Source organism: Macaca nemestrina, chromosome 15, assembly GCF_043159975.1.
Source record: "Macaca nemestrina isolate mMacNem1 chromosome 15, mMacNem.hap1, whole genome shotgun sequence".
NCBI classification, from domain to species: Eukaryota; Metazoa; Chordata; class Mammalia; order Primates; family Cercopithecidae; genus Macaca; species Macaca nemestrina.
This window is the reverse complement of record NC_092139.1, coordinates 26,998,936-27,022,184: the sequence shown is the minus strand read 5'-3', so window position 1 is coordinate 27,022,184 and position 23,249 is coordinate 26,998,936. Positions and strand designations below refer to the sequence as shown.

Here is a 23,249-nt window from a genome sequence, read left to right as displayed (position 1 = left end):
TTACAACGGTATTATTTGAGGATCTGACCTGCTATATCCCGTTTTACTTAAAGTTGCCATTTCCAAGTCTATCTGTGATGTTAAGTGATGACTTGTTGTATATTATTTCTAAAACATCTTAAAAGGCTTCTGAAGGGCTGGAGGCACAGTAGACCTCTTCATTTGTCCAGTGCGTACCAGACCTTGCATTGACCAGAAGTCTTCCTTTGAGGAATTGCTTTTAAAAACAATTTTTTTTTAAAGTGCAGAGAGGGGCATGAGAAATTACTCAGAGGCCTTTTGTGTTTAGCTGATTTTTGCTAGTTTTACTCTCTTGAGTCTTTTGTTTATCTCCCTTACCCTTCTAATTGCTTGTCCTTTTGTTGAAATGACCCACCTTCTCTCAAGTAAATAGCATAAATAGAATATGCATTTGGCTTCTTGAGTCTTCTAACCTTAACACAATGGTCTGAAGAGACTTTTCCTTAAGCTTCTTAAAGGTCTGAATTGCCAGTGTCTTTGGATGGTTGAGTGCAAATATGAAGTGATATATTTCTGTAGCATATGGCTTGGTATTGCGTAGCAGAGGGGAGCTGAATAAATAACCAGAAACATGGATTATTCAAACAGAAATGCTGAGATTCAGGGAGGCTAATTAAAGGAGAGCTCCAAAAGACTTAGAAACTGTACCTCTCTAGAGCTCCTAACTTTTCATTTTTGAATGCTGAAGTTGCTGTTATATTCATTCTTTTGCATTAATTAGCTATATTAGCAGATTCAGCATTTCCTTTTTTCTCTTTCCCATACTCTTTGTTCTGTGTTATTTTTCTTCTTCAGACTCCCAAATGGAAAGTTTAATTGGGATGGAATATTTTTTTCCATACTATAGTCACCCTTTCTGATCTTTAGTAAGAGCTGCCAGGTGGCTCTTTGTCTAGAGAGAGCCTATTCAAGACTAAGAAGCTGTAACACTAGAGGTTCAGGAAAGTTTCTGTGGTTCCATTGCCCCTAAATACAAATCTTTACTTTGACTCAGTCATTCATCAGACAGTTGTGAAATGCCCACATGGAGAGGTGGCAGTATGGAGGAGGGTGGAAGAATGGGCCTGGGACTTGTAAGTGTGGGTTTGGAACATGCTGTTTCACTTATTAGCTCTGGATATTTGGTGAGTTACTTTAACCTTTGTGACCTTCTCATTCTCAGTTTTTCATCTGAAAACTGGCACTAATAATACCATATTTACAGGGATTTTGACAGAATTAAACTCTATAAAGTATCTGGGAGAATTCTATAGTTGCAAAACACTGATAAGGTACTATGTTAACTTTCTATGTTAAGTGCTAGGTTTATACAGAGATGCACAAAACAGGGTTCCTGCCTCTAAGAAACTCAAAGTCTAGTGAGGGAAGCACATATTAAATAACTATGATATAATTTAATATGGTGACTCTTCAGAAGAACAGTTACTTTTGCATGTATGTACTCAGTGAATTTTTTTCCTTTCTGATTATTGATAAGGAAAGATCACAAACAAGATACTCACTGATACATACTCCCTCCTTCCCACATATGCCCTCCTTCCCACACATATGTGCACACACACACAAGCATATGTTCGCTACCAATTTAATATTTTTATCTACTTTATTGAGGCATAATTTTTATACAACAAAATGTATGCATTTTAAGTGTACAGTTTTGACAGATGTTTCCACCGCCACAGTGAAGATGTAGAACAGCACTATCAAGTCGAAATGTAATGTGAGATAGGTAATTTTACATTTTTAGTAGCTACCACATTTAAAGGGTTAAAAGAAACAAAAATAATTTTAATAATGTATTTTATTTAACACAGTCAAAAATTATTTCAACATGTAATCAATATAACAAAATTATTAGTAAGCCATTTCACATTCATTTTTTTGAGACTAAGTTTTCAAAATCCAGTGAACATTTTACATTTACATCCCAATTCAGATGCTAAATTTTCATCAGAATACTTGATTTGTATTTAGATTTCATAAAATTTAGAGTTGAAAACAGATTCTCATACTTAAGTTTGTCCAAAGAAACTTAAATGTTTTCCAATAAGTCCGGTATCAATTTTTAAATTTTAAACTTAAATTTATTTAAATTGTATTTAAAATTTAGTTTCTCAGTTACAATAGCCACATTTCAGATGCTCAGTAGCTACACAGTGGCTACCATATAGGATGCCGTATCTACAGATCCTTTTTATCACTCCCAAAAGTTCCCTTGCATGCCACCAGGCCCGGCTAATTTTTTAAAAATATTTTTGGCAAAGATGGGATTTCACCATGTTGCCCAGTCTGATCTTGAACTCCTGAGCTCAAGCTATCCGCCTGTCTTGGCCTCCCAAAGTGCTGGAATTACATGTGTGAGTCATTGCACCTAGCCAAATGCCTCCTTTTTCATTTCCGTTTTTTATTTATTTGATCTTCTCTCTTTTTTTTTTAGTCTGGCTAAAGGTTTGTTGATTTTGTTTATCTTTTGAAACCTAACTTTTCATTTTGTTGATCCTTTGTATCTTTTTTTGTTGGTTTGTTTGTTTCATTTATTTCTGCTCTGGTCTTTATTATTTCTCTTCGTCTACTCGTTATGGGTTTGGTTTGCTCTTGCTTTTCTAATTCTTTAAGATGTTAGGTTGTTTATTTGAAGTTTTTCTACTTTTTTGTTGTAGGTGCTTATTGCTGTAAATTTTCCTCTTAATACTGCTTTTGCTGTATCCCATAAATTTTGGTATGTTGTGTTTCCATTTTCATTTGCTTCAGACTGTTTTAATTTCTTTCTTAATTTCTTCATTGACCCACTGGTTATTCAAGAGCATATTGTTTAATTTCTGTGTTGAATAGTTTCTAGAATTCCTCTTGTTATTGATTTCTAGTTTTATTCCATTGTGGTCAGAGAAGATACTTGATAGATTTCAGTTTTCTTGAATTTTTAAAGAATTGTTTTGTGGCCTAACATATGAACTATTCTTGAGAATGACCCATGTGCTAAGGAGAAGAATGTGTATTCTGCAGCTTTTGGATGATATGGTTTGTCAATATCTATTAGGTCCATTTAGTCTGTAGTACAGATGAAGTTTGATGTTTGCTGATATTCTGTCTGGATGTTTGGTCCAGTGCTGAAAGTGGGGTGTTGAAGTCTCCAGCTTTTACTGGGATCTGTCTCTCTCTTTAGCTCTAATAATATTTGCTTAATCTATCTGGGTGCTCCAGTGTTGGATGCATATGTATTTACAATTGCTATATTCTCTTGCTGAATGGGCCCCTTTACCATTATATAATGACCTTCTTTGTCTCTTTGTCTAATTTTTGTCTCACTGTCTATTTTGTCTGATTTAAGTCTAGTTCCTCTTGCTCCTTTTTGGTTTTCATTTACATAGAATATCTTTTTCCATCCTTTTATTTTCAGCCTATATGTGTCTTTATAGGTGAAGTGTGTTTCTTGTAGGCAATGGATTGTTAAGTCCCATTTTTTTAAATCCATTCAGCCACTCTATGTCTTGTGATTAGAGGGTTTAGTCCATTTATCTTCAGTATTTTATGTAAGGACTTACTCCTGCCATTTTGTTATTTGTTTTCTGGTTGTTTTGTGGTATTTCCTTCTCTTCGTGAAGGTGATTTTCTCATATGGTATGTTTTAATTTCTTGCATTTTGTTGTTTGTGTATCTGTTCCATGTCTCTTTACTTGATATTACCATGAGATTTGCAAGCACTATTTAATAACCCATTATTTTAAACTGATGACAGGCTTCACACTGACTGCAGAAACAAACTGACAAGCAAAGAGAAAACTAATACAAACTCTACACTTTAACTTCACCCCTCTACTTTTTAACTTTTTTGTGTTTCTATTTATATCTTATTATACGGTCTATGTCTTGAAAAGTTGTTGTAGTTATTTTAATAGGTTCATCTTTTAGTCTTTGTACTCAAGGTATGAGTAGTTTATGTACCACAATTACAGTGTTATAATATTCTGTGCTTTTCTGTGTACTTATGGTTACCAGTGAGTTTTGTCCCTTCAGATGATTTCTTACTGCTCATTGGCATCCTTTTCTTTCAGATTGAAGAACTACCTTTAGCATGTCTTGTAGGATGGGTCTGGTGTTGATGAGATCCCTCAGCTTTTGTTTGTCTGGGAAAGTCTTTATTTCTCCCTCATGTTTGAAGGATATTTTCACTGGATATACTCTTCTATAAATATGTCATGACACTCTTCCCTGGCCTGAAAGGTTTCCACTGAGAAGTCTGCTGCCAGACATATTGGAACTCCATTGTATATATTATTTATTTTCTCTTGCTGCTTTTAGGATCCTTTGTTTATCCTTGACATTTGGGAGTTTGGTTATGAAATGCCTTGAGGTAGTCTTCTTTAGGTTAAATCTGCTTGGTGGGTTTCTGTAACCTTTTGTACTTGAATATTGATATCTTTCTCTTAAGCTTGGGAAGTTCTCTGTGATTATCCCTTGGAATAGACTTTCTACTCGAATATCTCTATCTCCTCTTTAAGGCCAGTAACTATTTGATTTGCCCTTTTGATGCTGTTGTCTAGATCTTGTAGGTGTGCTTCATTCTTTCTTACTCTTTTTTTCTCTTTCTTTGACTGTGTATTTTCAAATAGCCTGTCTTCAAGCTTACTAATTCTTTCTTCTCCTTTATCAATTCCGCTGTTAAGAGACTCTGATGCATTCTTCAGTATGTTGCATTTTTCTGCTTGATTCTTTTTAACTATTTCAGTATCCGTAAAATTAAATAGGATTCTGCGTTCCTTCTGTGTTATCTCAAATTTCATAAAGCTTCCTCAAAACAGCTATTTTGAGTTTTTTATCTGAAAGCTCACGTATCTCTGTCTTGCTGGCATTGTTCACTGGTGTCTTATTTAGTTCATTTGGTGAGGTCATGTTTTCTTGGATGGTCTTGATGCTTGTGGATCTTTGTCAGTGTCTGGGCATTGAAGAGTTAGGTATTTATTGTAGTCTTTGCAGTCTAGGCTTGGTCGTATTCATCCTTCTTGGGAAGGCTTTCTAGGTATTTAGAGAGTCTTGGGTGTTGTGATCTAAGTCTTTGGTTACTGCAGCTGTGTCTGCATTAGGGGGCACCCCAAGCTCAGAGCTCTGGCTCTTGTAGACTTGGAGAGGTACCAACGTTGGGTAAAATCAAAGAGAATTCCCTGGATTACTAGGCAGAAACTCTTGTTCTCTTCCCTGACTTTTCCCCAAACACATGGAGTCTCTCTCTCTCTCTGTGCTGAGCTGCCTGGTGCTAGGGGAGGGGTGACACAAGCAAGCACCACTGTGGCCACCACTGGGACTGTGCTGGGTCGTTCCTGAAGCCAGCACAGCACTTGGTTTCACCCAAGGCTCACATTGACCACTGCCTGACTACTGCCTCTGTTCATTCGTGGCCCAAAGGCTCTACAGTTAACAGGTGGCAAGTCCAGCCAGGCTTGTGTCCTTCCCTTCAGGACAGCAAGTGCCCCCCAGCCCCAGGCAGTTCACGAGATGCCACCTGAGAGCCAGAGTCTGGAGTTGGGAACCTTGGAAATCTACCTGATGCTTTATTCTGTTGCGACTGAGCTGCACCAATTGGATTTGTTTTATTGGAGGGCATCTTTTTTTAGAGAACCAACTCTTGATTTTGATGTAAATGTGCATATATATGTGTGTGTGTTTACGTATATATATGCATATATGTGTGATATAAATATGCATATGTATGCATATATACATGGTCTACAATGCTTATAGCATTTTGTATATTTGTATACCTTTCCCCCTGCCTTTAATTCTTCTTTTTTACTTTTTTATTTATTTTGTTGCCCTTTTTCCAAGTTTCTGAGTTAAATGCTTAATGCTTTAAAAAATAATTCTCTTATTTAAAAATAAAAACATTTCAGGTGAAAAATTTCTTGTCAATATTGCGTAGTTTTATTCTCTATTCCCAAGTGATTAAGTCTTATTTTCTTATTACATTAACAGAAAATAGAGGCTGTAAAATACTTTTCTGAATTTGAGATTTTGTTTGTGGCCTTATATATGGGTAGTTTTTATAAATATTCCATGAACATTTGAATAGAATTTGTGTTTCTAGGGTATAAAATACTATAATTATATCATAAATCAACTTTGTAAATATATTCCGTTCTTTTCTGTCCTTTTTATCCCCTAATTTGTTTAGTCTCTAACCATGGTTGTGGATTTTTTTTTTTTTTTCTGTTTCTTCTGATCCTTCCCATATCTTTAGCATTTTTTTTTTTTTTTTTAAAGAGACAGGATTCCACTATGTTACCCAGGCTGGAGTGCAGTGGCTGTTCACAGGAGGCAATCACAATGCACTGCAGCCTTGAAGTCTTGGAACATGGTGATCCTTCCAAGTAGCTGATGTGATAGGCACCTGCTGCCACACCTTTAGCTTTTTATGTCATTTTGTGTTACATGTAACTCTTGTTAAGGACACATAACTCTGTTTTTTAATCCAGTGTGAAAGTTTGTCTTTCAGTAGATGAATTTAACTATTTGATTTTATTGTAATTACTATTATGTTTAGCCCTTTTCCTGTTTATTTTGTTTCATGGTTTCCTTGGTGGTTTTATGGTGTTTTGTCTTATCTTTTTTCACTTCCATTATTTTCCTCCTCCTTTGGAGATTTGGAAAATACTATTCTTTCTATTAGTGATTACCTTTAGTTTTTTAGAAATGTGGCTTTATTTCTTTGTCTATGAACATTTGAAATTGTTTCTAGTCCCTTCAGGATCTGGCCTCTGCCTCATCCTCCTGCTGCTGTCTCTCTCATTCTTTCCTTTCTGCACATTTACATTCCACTCTCTAAACCAAACTATTTTAGATCCCTTGACACATTTTGTTGTTATTATTATTTTGACGAATCTCCTTTGATGTTTAGGCTTAAACTTCTCTAAGCAGCCATTTTCTTCCATGTCACTTCCCCCATGTCTGTCCTCACATCCCCACCCCTAAGTTTTGAAGGTTGGGTGATAGCATCCTTTGCTTCCTCTGTCGGAGCACTTTCCACGCCATGCATGGTAAGTTGCACAGCTGTGTCTTCAATTGTGAGCAGAGACAGATTCTTCTTCCTCTTTGCATCTCCAGTACCTAGCAAAAGATACACATTTGGTTTTCTGTGGACATTTTCTAAATTAATGAGAAACATTTTGCTGTTTAGAATCATTGGCCCAAGGAATTTCTGGCAAACCCTGTTCATAGACCCAAAGAAGGAGGAGTAAAAAGCCTGTTGCCGAGAACTAGTCTCTTGCCTGAACATATTTAGTTCTGTTTTCCCTGTCAAATTTTTCAGTGCATGGAGAGCACAAAACAGGGCCATAGTATGGTTGTAATCCTGATCTTGAGGCTCAGGGGAGGCTAGGAGTCCACTCGAATCGGGGGCTCGCTGCCCCGTTTGGCCTGTGCCCATGCTGGGCTTCCGAACAGAAGCTGCACAAGCTCCACAAATGAGCTTATTCCCCTTTGCCTCTCAACTCTCTTCTTCCATTATCCTCCCAGGTATTTAGGGTTAATTTGGGTTTTCAGTTCTTATCACCTTTCTTCTCGAGGTTCAAAGAAGTTCTTCATGCAGATTTGTAGTCTCTGAGCTTTCGTTTCCAGGAGCTGTTTATGAAGCATCATACCCACTCGCCCTTACCTCACAGCCCTCTCTCCTGTAGTTCCCCTGTCACCCAAATGACTTTTCTCCATTCCTGTGTTCAGACTGTCTAGATTTCACAGTGCTTGACAGAATCAATAAGAAGAATAGCTTTCTTGTTTTTCTCTCTTTGCCAAAGGACAGATGAAGACATCTTGGAAGAGAAGAAAAGATTGTTTAGATGATGTTTAAAAGTGGAACTAGTGCTGTGAAGAAAGCAGTGGGTAGCCGTCCTAGAGTACAGGAACCAAAAAAAAGAAAAGAAATTTCTCATTTGGTCACATTAGTGTTTTGATAAATGAAAAGAAAAGATGAAGTAAGGGTGGAAGACACAGAACCTCTCAAGCAGTGGAGAACTGTGTACTGAAAGGCAGAGAGGACCAGTTTGATAGTCAAGAGTTAGGTTACAGTAAGGATGTTTGGATGGTCTTTGGCAAGCAGCAGAAGAATTAACATATGAACATGAACCACGTGGTAGTTTTATAGTCTGGGATGTTTGAGAGTAAAATAAAATTCAGGAAAGTCACAATTTATTGTGCTGTTTAACAAAGTGATCAGATTCATCAGATTCAGAGGTTCCAATCCACAAAAATAAGACAAAATTATCCTTACTTGGGGTGGCCATTTTAGAATTAGTCAGGAAATGAGGATGGAACTGTAACAGTGCCCTTACTGTCCCCGGAGGGAGACTGGTTTGCCATTTCCGTTTCTTCGTTACAGATACCTCTCTTTGGTAAGATGGTTGCTACAAATAGAAGTTCCAATATATCAGGTTTAATTATAGCCTGCACTCTAAATCATTTGCTTCTTGCCACCACAAAGCACTTTTTAACAGTATGTCCTTGTATCAGAATACTTCAGTGTTCTGTAAGGAGCAACAGAGCCAGTGGGAGACAAAAGAATTATATTGTCAGTTTCCTTGAAAATGTTGACATGAAGCTTATTACTTCTGCTGTAAAACCCTGTTCTGGTTAGAAAGAGAAGAGACCACTGTGATCCCAGGGGATGTGTACAAATGCAGCTTTGGGTTATGTAGAATAAATACAGTGAACCCATCTTGGTTATTAACTGTAAAGGCAAAAAGAGAAAAAGGAGGATACACAGCCACATCTGTTCCAGGAACCACCAGTTTTTTTTGTTGTTGTTGTTCTAAGGTTTTCAATAAGATTTTCCTTAACCTAAAGAAAAATGTCTCTGATAAAGAAAACAAGTAAAATGGCAATGGTATAATACGTGCAGGGTAAGTTTTTGCAGGCCCAATTCTGGACTGTGAGCTTGTGGCAAAGCATATAGATAGGCCCGCCTGGGGAGCTTTGGACTTTTATTCCCTTGTTCTTTTCCTTACTCTACTTTGCTTTTGTTCCTAATGAACATCTGAAGGTCCAAACTATATTGCGTTTTATTCTTGTCATCCTTTACAGTTTTTCAAGAGCTAGAGTCTTTTCTTCTAACCTCTAGTCTGCCAGGATTCAAGTGCAAAAGCAAAATAATAATGGAAATCTTTTAGAAGTCAGCTGTGCTTCTTGATGGGGCCGTATACAAGTTGTGTTACGAGCTGCACATGCAGATCTTGCTTGTTCGTCTAACAAGGAGCATCCTCTTTCCTCTTCAAGCTTAATATTACCATTCTCCCTTAGATGGATAGTAGTAGTTTGCACCTGTTCTCTAGGAACCAGAAAAATACTCTAAAACACAAAGTAATCCTACCAACAGTCCTCCAGGCTGGCATTACGTTTTAATAAATGGGAAAGTGCTGTGGCAAAGAAGGCAGATAAACTGAATCGAGATTACCTGGCAGGAAGTGGTGTAAGGCCTGTCTAAGCTCTGCCATCAGACCTTATAGCTATTCATCATTCCAGTGTAGTTTAAATTGCACGTATTTAAAGTATACAATTTGGTGAGTTTTGCAATATGTATAGACCTATCATACCCCCACTGCAAGCATGACAGTGAACATATTTGTCACACACAAATGTTTCTTTGTGCCCCTTTGTAATGCTCTCCCCCTACCTCAGTGTCTTCAGGCAACCATTGATTTGCCTTCTGTCTATTACGTATTAGTTTGCATTTTCTAGAATTTTATGTAAATGGAATCATACAGTATGTTCTTTTTTTGGTCTGACCTATTTCACTCACTGTAATTATTTTGAGATTCGTCCATGTTGTGTATCAATAATTAGTTCCCTTTTCACTGCTGAGTAGCATTCCATTATATGGATATATTGCAGTTTGTTTATTCACTTGTTGAAGGATATTTGGGTTTTCAGTTTTTTGCTCTTATGAATAATTCTGCAGTGAGCTTTCATGTGCACATCTTTGGGCAGACATTTTAAATTGCTCTTAGGTAAATACTTAGTTAAATTGCTCAGTCATATGTTGGGTATACAGTTAACTTTTTAAGGCACTGCCATACTGTTTACAAAATGGTTATAGCATTTTAAAATCCCACAGCAGTGTGTGAGAGTTCCCGTTGCTCCACATGGGGCAGTATAGTCAGTCTTTTTTGTCTTAACCGTAGTTTTAATTTGCTTTTCCCTCATGACTAATAATGTCAGGTATCCTTCATGTCCAAATTTGCCATCCATATATCTTTTTTGGTGGTGTCTCTTCAAATCTTTTGCCCATTTTGGGGGGTAAGGGGTTATTTGTCTTATTGAATTTTAATAGTTCTTTATATATTATATGATTTATATCAGATGTTATAGATGTACCCCCCCCTTACCCCTAGAATGCACAGCAGAAGTTGAGCGGCAGATGAGCGAGCATTACTGCCTGAGCTCTGCTCCTGTAACGTCAGCAGTGGCATTAGATTCTCATAAGAGTGCAAATCCCGTTGTGAACTGCGCATGCGAGGGATCTAAGTTGTGCGCCCCTTATGAGAATCTAATGCCTGATGATCTGAGATGAAACAGTTTCATCCTGAAATCATCCCCTGTCCTTGTGGAAAAACTGTCTTCCACTAAACTGGTCCCTGGTGCCAAAAAGGTTGGGGAACACTGATTTATATCGTGTAAGACCTACATGTTTTACAGATATTTTCTCCCAGTTCATGTCTTGCTTTTCATTACAGTCTTTTGGAAAATTTTCAGTTTTGATGAAGTATAATTTTTTATTTGTTCCAGTAGTCTTTTTCTGTTGGTGTCATTGAAGACATTTATTCATTTTGTCTGTTGTCAAACTTGTTGGCAAAAAGATGTTCATAAATATTCTCTTATTATCCTTTTAAAATCACTAGAATCTGGATTTGATGTGCTCTTTCTTATTTTTGATGTTGGTAATCTGTGCCTTTTTTTCTGATCAGTGTGGCTAGAGGTTTATCAGTTTTATTGATCTCAAACTATCAGTTTTTGTTTTTGTTGTTTTTCTGTTTCTGAGTTCAGTGATTTCTGCTCTGGTCTGTATTTGTTTCCCCTCTCTCTCTGTGTGTGTGTGTGTGTGTGTGTGTGTGCGCGTGCGCGCGTGCACACGCGTGTGTGTGTGTGTTTGAGATGGGTTCTCGCTATGTTGCCCAGGCTGACCTCTAAATCCTGGGCTCAAAAGATCCTCCTGCCTCAGCCTCCTAAGTAGTTGGGACTATAGGAATGCATCATGATGCTGGGCTTTTAATCTTCATTATTTCTTTTCTTTACATTACTCGGTGTTTAATTTGCTATTCTTTTTCCTTCCAACTGCTCCAAAATCTGAAACTTTTTGAACATCAACATGATTTTCAAAGGAAATGCTCATTAGAGCATTTTGAATTTTAGATTTTCTGATTAGGAAATCTGATTAGGGATGCTCAACCAGTATAATGCAAATATTGCAAAACTGGAAAAAAAAATACTGCAAAACACTACTTATTCCAAGCATTTCGGATAGGGATGCTCAACCTGTAGGTGTTTACTGCTATGAATTTCCCTCTGATTGCTACTTTAGCAATGTCATATGGATTTTGATATGTTGTATTTTTATCTTTATTCAGTTCAAAGTATTAATTTCTCTTCTGATTCATCTTTGACCAATGAGTTATTTAGAAGTATGTTGTTTAGTTTCCAGGTATTTGGGAATTTTCTAAATATCTTTCTGTTACTGATTTTGATTTTTATACCATTCATTGTGGTCAGAGAACGTACTTTGATTTGAACCTTTCAAAATTTATTAAGACTTGCTTTTGGCCCAGAATACATTCTTATGTTGCTAAATATTGTATACTTGAATATGTATTTGCTGTTGTTGGATGGAAAGGTTTATAAATGTCAAATAGGTTGAGTTGCTCTTCATGTTGTTCAAATCGTCTATATTCTTACAGATTTCCTGTCTTATTCTATCAATTATTGTGCGAAGAATATTGAAACCTCTGACTATAATTCTGGATATATCTATTTTTCCATTCAGTTCTATCAGCTTTTGCTTCATGTATTTTGAGTTCTTTTAGCTGCTTAAACTTTTAGGATTATATGTTCTTTTGTTTAATCGACCCTTTTATTATTATGAAAATGACTTTGGTTATCCCTGGTAATGTTCTTTGATCTGAAATCTACTTTGTTTTATATTAATATAGCCACTACAGCTTTCTCTTAATTAGTGCTGACGCATGGTATCTTTTATCTTCTGTTATGAACTAAACTGTGACCTGCTCCCCACCAAAATTCATTTGTTGAATTTGGAGATAAGGCCTTTAAGAAGGTAATTAAGATTGAATGAGGCCATAAGAGTGGGACCTTAATCCAAAAAGACTGGTATCCTTGTAAGAAGATGAAGAGGCACCAGAAGTACTTGCACACACCTGTGGGGTAAAACCTTACAGGAGTGAACTTCTGTTTCTGTCTCCAGGTTTTTATGCTTCTGTTGTCATACTTTTTTATTTCAAAATGTTATTAGCCCTGTTATACATTGTTACTTTTGTTTGAGTGGTCAAATGGTCAGTTATCTTTTTTTTTTTTTTTTTTTTTGAGACATAGTCTCACTGCAACCTCTGCCTCCAGGGTTCAAGCGATTCTCCTGCCTCAGCCTCCCAAGTAGCTGGGACTACAAGTGTGCACCACCACGCCTAGCTAATTTTTGTATTTTTAGTAGAGATGGGTTTTCACCATGTTGGCCAGGCTGGTCTTGAACTCCTGACTTCATGATCCACCTGCCTTGGCCTCCCAAAGTGCTGGGATTGCAGGCGTGAGCCACCGTGCCCGGCCAAATGGTCAGTTATCTTTTTAAAAGAGATTTTCGAAAATAAAGAGAAAAAGTCTTTTTTATTCACCCAGTTATTTGTCATTTTACTTGCTCTTCATTCCTTTGTGTGGATCCAGATTTCCATCTGGGGTCAGTTTCCTTCTGCCTAAATGACTTCCTTTAACATCTCTGGTAGTGCTGGTCTACTGGTGATGACTTCTGTCAGCTATGTATGACTGAAAAAATATTTGCCTTCATCTTTTTCTTTTCTTTTGAGACACAGTCTTGCTCTGTCACCCAGGCTGGAGTGCAGTGGCACAATCTTAGCTCACTACAACCTCTGCCTCCCGGTGTCAAGCGATTGCTGAGCCTCAGCCTCCTGAGTAGCTGGGATTACAGGCATACACCACCACACCTGACTGTTTTTGCTTTTTGTTTTTTTGTGTTTTTTTTGAGATAGTCTCGCTCTGTCACTCAAGCTGGAGTGCAGTAGTGCGATCTTGGCTCGCTACAACCTCTACCTCCCAGGTTCAAGCGATTCTTCTGCCTCAGCTTCTTGAGTAGCTGGGATTACAGGTACCTACCACCATGCTTGGCTAATTTTTTTTTTTTTTTTTTTTTTGTACTTTAAGTAGAGACGGGGTCTCCCCATGTTGCCTAGGACGGTCTTGACCTCCTGGCCTCAAGTGATCTTCCTACCTCAGTCTCCCAAAGTGCTGGGATTACAGGCGTGAACCACCATGCCTGACTGCCTTCATCTTTGAAATATATTTTCACCAGGTATAGCTTTCTAAGTCGATAGGGTTTTTCTGGGTGTTTTTGTTTTGTTTTGTTTTCCTTTCGATACTTTCAGTTGCTCCACTGGCTTCTGGCTTTCTTGGTTTTCGATGAGAAGTCTCCCATCATTCATATATGTGTTACTCTATATGTAATTTGTCCCTTTTTTCTGGCTGTTTTTAGGATGTTCTCTTTCTCCTTGGTTTTGAGTTTATGGTGCGCCTTGGTGTTTTTTCGCGTCTCTGGTGTTTGAGTTTTGTTGAGCTCTGGATCTCTGGGTTTATAGTTTTAATCACAGGTGGAAATTTTTCAGTTATAGGTGTATGTGTGTGTATATATATATATAATTTATTTATTTATTTATTTATTTATTTATTTATTTATTTATTTTTGAGACAAGGTCCCACTCAGTTGCCCAGGCTGGCATGCAGTGATGCAATCTCAGCTCACTGAAGTCTCTGCCTCGTCCTCTTGGCCTCAAATGATCCTCTCACCTCAGCCTTCCAAGTAGCTGGGACTACACAGGCATGCCCCACTGTGCCCAGCTAATTTAAAAAATATATTTTTAGTAGAAATATGGTTTTGCCATGTTGCCCAGGTTGGACAGTTATAGTTTTCAAACATTTTTCCTGCCCCCATCTACCTTTCAGGAGTGTAATTATATGTATGTGATATAATTATAAATTATTATATAATTATAAATTGTATATTATAAAATGATTCCATGTATATTAGGCCATTTGAAATTTCCCAACCACAGTTCACTGATGATTTGTTCATTTTTTCCTGTATTCTTTATTCTTTGTGTTTTATTTTGGACAGTTTCTATCGTTGCGTCCTCAAGTTCAGTCTTCCGTTTCTTCTGCAGTGTTAATCTCATCTACTGTATTTTTCCTCTGTAGATGCTCAGTTTGATCTTTTTTTCTATGTTTTTAGTTAACACGCTGAAGCTTTTCTCGACCTTCTTCATTTTATGTATCAATTGTAGTTATAATTATGCTTTTACTCTCTTTGTCTTCTAATTCTGTCACCTGTGTTATTTTTACTGATGATTTTTTTTCCCTCTCTGTGGGTCATATGTTCCTTCTTTGAATCCCTAGTAATTTTTAATGGAAATTCAAATATTGTGAATTTTACCTTGTTAGATGTTGAATTTTTTTTTGTTTTTGGAGGAGTATTTCTGTAAATGTTCTGGAGCTTTGTTCTAAGATAGAAAGTTACTTGGAAATAGTTTGGTCGTTTTGAGACTTACTTTTAAGCGCTGTTAAGCAGGACCAGATTAGTCTATGGCTAATAATGCCTCACTACTGAAGCACTACCCATCTTAATACTCTGCCAGGTACACTGTGAATTAATAAGATTTTTCCACTGTAACTGGCGGGAATACAGACTATTCCTGGCCCTCTGTGAGCTCTAGGATTGTCTTTTCCTATTTCTCTTAGGCAGCTTCTCTCTGCAGCAGTGATTAGTTTCCTCACATGCTTGTGCTTGTCAGTACTGGAGACTGGAAGGGGCCCTCTGAAGACCTCTGTGCAGCTCTCTGCTGTAGTCCTCTGCCCTGTGAACTCTAGCTGCATTGGTCTGCCCGGACTCCTAGCTCTCTCTCCTCCCTTCTCCAAGGCCTGGAAACTCTCCAGGCAGTCAGTTGGGCTTATTGCATGTGTTATCCTCCTGATGTAAAGTGTCTAAAAAGCATTGTTTTGTTCATCTTTTTTTTTTTTTTTTTTTTTTAACTTTCAGGGTTAGGGAGGATGTAAACCCAGTCCTTTTTACCCCATTTTGGCCCAGAGTGGAAGTGCAGCACTATATGACACTTTTTAAACTACATTTTCTTATTCTTTATTTCTGGTGGATAGTAATGCAATTAACTTTTGTGTATTGATCTTATATTTAGCAACTTTGCTCTATCACATATCAGGCATCAGTCATAACATTGTTATTTGTTGGAATAACAAGCCCAAAATTTCAAGGACTATCAATGACAGGTGTTTATTTTTTACTCATGGTTCATTCATCACTGGCCATCAGAAGCTCAGCTCTACACCTTCTTTATTTCAGGACTTGGGCTGAAGGAGCAGGGCTTCATGGTACATGCCTATCTCATGGTTCAGGGAAGAGACCACATAATGCAATAAATCTTAAAACTTCTCCTCTGAAGTGCACGTTACTTACATTCACAGTTTATTGATCATACACAGTCACATGGCCAAGTGTGAGGTCTGTGGTGGCGGGGGTGTGATACGAGCGGTGATGTGTTGGAGCCGGCTCATATAGGTTCATGAGAGCTGATGGTGCACATCTCTTCCTGTCACTGCATTTGGTGATATCATATTAGTCACTTGAAATTGCCTGTGGTCATATTTATTATTTATTTTTTGTTTCTGTTTTTCATTTTCCACCCACCCCACCCTCTGACTGTGGTCCTATTGATCTTACTGTCTAATTCATAGAAATCCTGGATCCTGTAAAGTGATCTTATATTTCAGGCTGTGTAATGTAAGTGAACTTTATCATGCACATTGTAAAGCAAACAAAATATGATCTCATGTGACATTATCCAGATTTCTTGCCAGGATTAGTTTTTGGTTCACAGAATCTTTTAAAGAACACCTTGTTGCTTTTTTTTTTTAAATTATTCAGTCTCCCTTGTCTGGGAAAGGAGAGGATTTTACCTCTTTCATTTGTCCTTCAAGTAAGTTTCCTTCAGGGTCCTAGTCTTCTGTTCTGAATATTTTCTGTACCCTCCCAGGGTAATCTTATTCACACCATGGATTAATTACTGCACATAGATTTCATGACTCTTTCAAAATTTTGCCTATTGGTAACTTCATTCCTGGACTTCAGACATATAGGTTCAAGCTGGACATCACTGCCGTGTTCCACAGGCATCTCAGGTTCAATCAGAACTCAACCCTTTGCACCCCCGCCTTTCTTACCAGTCTTTCTGCCTCTAATATTGTTTCTCTCTTCCTTCTGCTCCCCTGTCCCCATCACTGTCCAACACACTGTGGCAAGCATAACCTTTCCTACACACAAAAGTCAGCCTGTCTTATGTTTTGCTGCTGCCCCTCTTACTCTATATTCTAGCAGTACCACGCTCCACTTCCCTGAATGTCCCATGCTTATGCGTGTCTTTGCATGTGCTCTTGTTTCCTTCTGTGTGAAATACCCTCTCCCTCTTTGCCTATCCAAGAAAAACATCCCCTGAAGCTTGGTTCAGGCATCATCTCCTTTGTGAGTCCTCCCTGACTCAGACATGGTCAGCCCTCCTTCCCGCATTCACTCTGCTTTGTATATACCTCCACCATAGGACTTAGCTTTTCTCAGTCTGCCTATTCTCTGCATGTCAGTCTCCCCTGTGGACCAGACTCCTTGGGAGCAATGAGCTGTGCCTTGTCTGCATCCTGTACTTAATATCTGGCACCTGCTAGCTACCTCATAAATATTTGATGAGGGAACAAATGAACAAAGAAAATCATACTCAGAATCTATGTTTATAGCAAAAGTGTTTTTGCATAATAAAGAAGAATAAGCTAATTAAAACTACAACAGAAAACGTTTTCTCCCGCATCAGAAGGCTCACTGTTAGCAGAATAGGGAGCAGTGGATGACTCTCAGCCATTTCCCACAACCCCCCAGTTTTATAGAGGCTGGCATTCACATTGGTCCTGGCGTGATCGACAGCCTGATGAACCCAGACAAGACTAAGATAAACTACTTGTCCTCCAGTAGAATAAATATTTCAAATAAAGTCAACCCAAGAAAGTCAGGCCAAACAGCTATTGATTGCTAAAAGCCTGAACTCAAGCCCAATGAATATTCCAAAGTTCACCTCCATGCTGCTTGCCTAAATGGTGATCAATATGCAATTACTGCCCCCTCTAAACGTGTCTTACACTGCCTACCTGAAGAAGGATTTCACTTTTAAAATCTTTTGTTTGTTGAATTTGCTTAGGCAGGAAAAAAAAAAAAGAGAGACTTGGCTGCACCAGAGTCTTTTGAATTGTGTTTCAAACAGTTCTGTGTTATTTGTGAAATGGTTTGAGCGTATGCTGAATGGTAACTGAAGGTGCTCTATTTTATGACCGCCATTCATTTCAAGAGGCCTTTTCCTGAGTGACTAAACAATACAGATATTATATCTCAATTTCCTAAATTTTGCTCACATGGTTATCTGCCCTAGTCATGACCTTTATAAATTCAAGTTTGTAAGATGCTAAAATCCAGCTGCAGTGAAAACAAGTTTCTGTTGGAATTTTCATCTTAATACAAAAAATTCCTTCCTACTGAGTTTGGAGCCTTGTTTACCTGGCTTCTCATATTTAAGATTTCATGCTTTTCTGAAATAGGCCTCTTTCATACCATTGCCATAGTCAGAACCTTTGGTCATTTCTCATTTTTGTTGTTGCCAGAGTCTCCTAACTGTCCTCCCTTACCCCCAAGTGCTGTCATTCCCATCCCTTCTTCACACTGCTGCCGGATTAAGCCTTCTAAAATGTATTTGTCCAGGGCCCTCCCTTATTTGAAATTCTCACGCCTTCTCAACGTCTACAGGATGGAGCCTGGGTTCTCCAACAGCACAGGTGGAGCCTGTCATGACCGTGTTCCTTCCCGCCTCTCCTCAGTTATCTTCCACCACTGGCCATTCGGAACTACCTCTAGTTCCCTGGCTGGCACGCTCCTACAGGCTGCACACATCTTTGCACGTGCTGTACACCCGCCACTCCCAACAGTGTCCTCGCTCTTCCTTCTCTGCCTGGCAAATACTCATTCCTTAGACTTGGTGCAGAAGTCACCTGCCATTTGGCACCTTGACTGACTTCTCCCAGATAAGGCAAATTATCTCCTCTTCTCATCATCTTGGACTTAATTTCCATTGCTTCAGACTTTTGAAAGCATTTTTATTTACCTCTTCTTAAATCGCTTAAAGAAGAGGACCTTATAGTTCCTAGCAGCTAGCATTATGCCTGCTGCATAAAGACATACACTCAATAGTATATGCCTTTTTTTCTTTGAAACTCAATAGTTGGATTGACGGGCATTTGTGAATCTTTGTATTGTTTTGATTGATCCACAAGGGAAATAAAGATGGGAATAGGTTAACATGAAGTAGGATGGCCAGCTCTCTCTCTTTGCCCAGGATTGAGGAGTCCTGGGATGTGGTACTTTCAGTGGGACAGTCCTAAGTAAACTAGGATGGCCTGTAGCTCCAAGGGGCATTGTCAGCAAGCTTTGTACCTACTCTCCTTTCCTCCACTGTTGGGACCCAGTCCTGGTTGGCTGGTCTGACCCAGGATAGCACTCTTTGTGAGCAGTAGCACTTTAATAGTACAGTGTTTTAATAGTGTTGTGTCTACAAAAGACTGTCCAAAGGGGATATTATTTCTGATTCCTTTTCTTCGGCTTTCACACGAGAAATTGGATGAAAGGCTCTGGGTTATTACCCCGTTTTTGATGAGTACTGCCTTCTCTTGCAAGACCAGTCACTTCCTTCCAGCTGTTTATTTCTCCCTTGTTTATCTTTGGTCTCCTCATCACCATTGGCTGTTCTTAAAAATAGTAGTTTAAAAAAATTTCGACCCGGCTTCCCTCTCAAACTGATGGGGTTCCTCCTCCAGGCTTTACTAAGGCGTAACCTACACTCACCCCTCTTACTTTCTCACCTCCTTTTACTTTTCGCTCCACTTCTGCCCTACCACTGCTTTCTGGAAGGTTGCTAGTGGCTTCCTGATGGTGGAATCTGGTGACCATTTCTTTTGCTTTTTTGACAGGCTGGAATCTCTTCAGAAACTGTCTCCTTCCTCTGACTAAAGTATGCCTTGCTTGTGTGCCCACTGTACTTAACTTATTATTTTGTTACCTAGTTATTTGTTCATTTATTTTAAATATTTACATATAGATTATTCTTTCCCCACACTCTCCCAAATACATGTAATTTGTCCCTCTCACTTTAATGTAACACATGACAATCTCAGAACCAACATGTTGAATTGCATTCCAGAAGTGACTCCTGGAATCACTTCTTCACTTGGATGCCTTCTAGTGACAGCCTTTGATACAGCCCATCTTTCCCTCCCTGAATGAATCTAGGAACGCTCTGCTCCTTGGTGTTCCTCAAACACACCAGTTGCCTGTCTACAGCTCATTTCTATTTCAGGACCTCTGTGCTTGCTGTTCCTCCTGTCTTGAATGTTGTTTTGCCCCTAAAATGTACATGACTGATTCATCTTATCACTCAGCAGTGTGACTCCTTAGGAGGCTTTCCTTAATAACTGAATCTAAGAAATCCACGCCAGTCATTCCTTCACATGGCCTTGTTTTATTTCCTTGACACTAACCATTAACAGGTATCTCAATTTCTCTTTGTCTCCTGCTGTGAGAATGTAAATTGCTTGAGAACTGGGATACAGTCTTTCCCAATCATGTGAGAGTTATCCAGTAAATATTTGTAGATTGAATAATACATGGGGAAAAATTATATGCTGATTTATACTTTTCTCTGATCCTTTCATATTACTTTGGTCTCCCCAGATTTAGCTTCTTTTTTGGAAGCAGAACCCATTTCTTACTGTTTTCTCTTGTGCCTACCACAGTGCTAAGTAGGTGCTCAGTAAATATTGCATATTGGTTTGGTTGGTTTATTTACCAGCGGTAGCAAGATAGGAAATAACTGACTTGCTTCTCTCTACTTCAGAGTATTTAAAAAAAAAAAATTAAGATTGTGGAAAAATTATAATCCCTAGGGAAGTATCTGCAAGAATAGCAGCCAGTGGCACTATTATTCTATGACCTTTTGCTTCAAGAGGAAAAACACCTTTTTCTTTTTCTTGAAAATAGTTTATCTTTTTTAATTCTACATGTGCATTATGGAAAAATGAGAAACTGAGATATAGGAAAAGGAAAAATAAGATGCAGGAAAAGCATCTGACACAACCCAACATTCTTTGATACCAATAGTTCAGCTAGGAATAGAAGAGAACTTCTTTAACCATTGATAAAGAGCTTCTGCAGAAAACCCATAGCTAACATCCTGCTTCATGGTGAAAGAGTGGATATTTTCTTCCTAAGACAAGGACAAGGATTTTCACCCTCATCACTGCTGCTGGGCATTGTCCTGGAGGTTCTAGCCAAGGCAATTAGGCAATATAATGGAATAAGAGGCATCTATATTAAAAAGGAAGAAGTAAAACTGTTTGCAGTTAACATAATATATATAGAAAATCCTAAGGAATCTATTAAAAGATTATTAGAACTAACAAACAAGTTTAGCAAGTTTGCAGGAAGTAAACCAGTTTTATTTCTATTCACTTGCAATAAGCAATCCAGAAATGAAACTAAGCAAACAATGTTGATAGCAGCATTATTCATAATAGCCAAAGGGTGGAAACAAACCAAATGTCCCTCAACTGATAAATGGACCAATTGTGGCATGTGTTATTTGGCAATAAAAAGGGATGAAGTACTGATACATGCTACAACGTAGATGAACCTTGAAAACATTGCCAAGGGAAAGAAGCGAGTCATAAGAGAACATGTAATATATGGTATCTACTTACATGAAATGTCTAGAATAGGCAAATCTGTAAGACAGAATGTACATCAGTGGTTGCTTAGGGCTGGGATGGGAAGAAGAGGGTAGGGGGTGATAAGAGTAGGTGGTTTCTTCTCAGGGTAATGAAAATGTTTTATAATTGACTGTGGTGGTAGCTGACATATCTGTGAATATACTAAAACCCATTGAGTTGTACATTTCAAATGGTAGAAATTGTATAGTATGTGAATTGTCTCAATAAAGCTGTTAAAGAAAAAAGAATAATGAAATGTCTGTAATCTCAACATCATGAAATAATCTCTTATAATTTTAATCTCTTTCTTTCCAGTCATTTTTAATGTACATTTTTCATGTGTAATTGTGGTAATGCTTCATAAAGAATTTTGAGTATTGCCTTTTGTGTTTATCATTCTGACCATAAGAATTTGTCCACCCTATTGTAAATGTCTTCTCCTAATGGTTAACAAGTATGTAATATTTCCATTTAGATATACAATGTGTACGGCGGCAAATACCTTTTTTTTTTTTTTTCCTAAGCACTATAATTTCGCCATTAAATACCTCATCTGAAACCTCTTTTGTTCACAGGGAAAAGAAGATCTCCCGGAGCAGTGCCCTGAAAGTGCTGGACCATGCCATGATTGGCCCCGAAGGCACAGACAACTGCCATAAATTTGTTGACATTCTTGGCTTACGAACCATCTTTCCCCTCTTTATGAAATCTCCCAGGAAGATCAAGAAAGTGGGAACCACTGAGAAGGAACATGAAGGTAGGGTTCACTGGACGAGTCAGCCTAATGTAGGTGCATTAGGAGAAATAGGGAAGTGTGAACTACTTTGAAAAATTCTGATGTGTTTGGGGGTAGAGAGGAAGAGTGCTACCTTTTTCTTAGTATTTTCTTATTTTTCATGAATGAAAACGAGACCCCAGGTGACTGATAGCCTTTGTTACACCAGTTCTCTGCTTGTTTGAATCCTGGTGGTTCCATTTCCTTCTGGACTGTTAATAAGTCTGTGTGTGAGGGTTTTGTTTTCTTCACTATCATTTGTAGCGAGGTGTCTCTCTGATGGAAGACCCTTTTGAAAAGAGTAATGAGGTGGCAACACATGTCACCTCCAGAGTGGTGCTTTCGTGTATTTCTGTACTAAAGTATGATTCAGCCAACATCAGGAATTGCTGAAATAAACTATTTATAGCCCAGATTCCCCTTTTTATGTTTCTCCTCCCTGATGGTGCACACTTCCAGCAAAATGCTGCCATGAATTGTGACGCTGTAACCAGAGTAGTTTCTGCTAGGCCAGTCTCTTCCTGCTGTTGTCTAGTGGCCTGCTGCAGCCCTCTCCCCAATAAATAGCCACAGTGCAATCTGGAAGGCCAGGGATTTATGAGCATTGACAGTTCTGCTGGAGCCTTGCAGACACTTGCACCAGGGAATTTACATGGTTGGATGGTTATTTTAAAGTGTGGGGAGCGGGTGGAGAGGAGTGGGGAGGTAGTGTGTTGAGAGAGGAGGAGAAGCTGAGCTGACTGGCTCATTTGGTTGTCTTCTCAGAAGCAATGTTCGTCCCATGGTTTAGGAGGCTTTTTTTTTTGTCGGTGCTTGGTGGAATTGGCATGGGTATCTGCAGGATCTTTTGTATTCCTCACCCTCGTAGACAAAAGTTTGAGAACTCCCGCCTCTCTCTTTTCCAATTGACTTGGCTTAGTCTCTCCCAACTTGGAGTGGCTAAAGGGAAGGTAGTGTGACCTACCTTCAGTGGTTACCTTCAGTGATACCTTCTCTATCAAATCAACTCTCCAGAGACAACAGGAAATCTGGCTGGAGAAAGGAGGAACTGGCCTTGCAAATACTGTGGCCTAGAGACCTGAGAACAAGTAGAGACTTCAGTTTAACTCATTTTGACCAAACGCTAGCTATAAATATGTTAACCCCATGCTAGATTTTCCCCGCTGAAAATTCAGCAAAATGAGTCCCTGGGAGAGGGATTGGAGGGGGTCTTGGAGATCTAGAAGATAAACTTTTCAGACAGTCACCATTCTTTAAAAGCCTGCCAGTTTCCTGGCCCGGCTGCACTATTGGCTATCATATTTAAAACTCACAACCTATG

The 23,249-nt window shown here is 38.5% G+C and overlaps 1 protein-coding gene across 2 annotated transcripts in view; it reads left to right on the top strand.

Moving 5' to 3' along the window:
- Positions 1-23,249, top strand: part of LOC105496316 (catenin beta like 1) — a 176,669-nt gene that overhangs the window by 86,149 nt on the left and 67,271 nt on the right. For both annotated transcript variants that reach the window (XM_071079342.1, XM_071079343.1), the window contains one exon: positions 21,729-21,910. In XM_071079342.1, the coding sequence (XP_070935443.1) occupies positions 21,729-21,910 (182 nt within the window). The remainder of the gene's footprint in view (positions 1-21,728; positions 21,911-23,249) is intronic.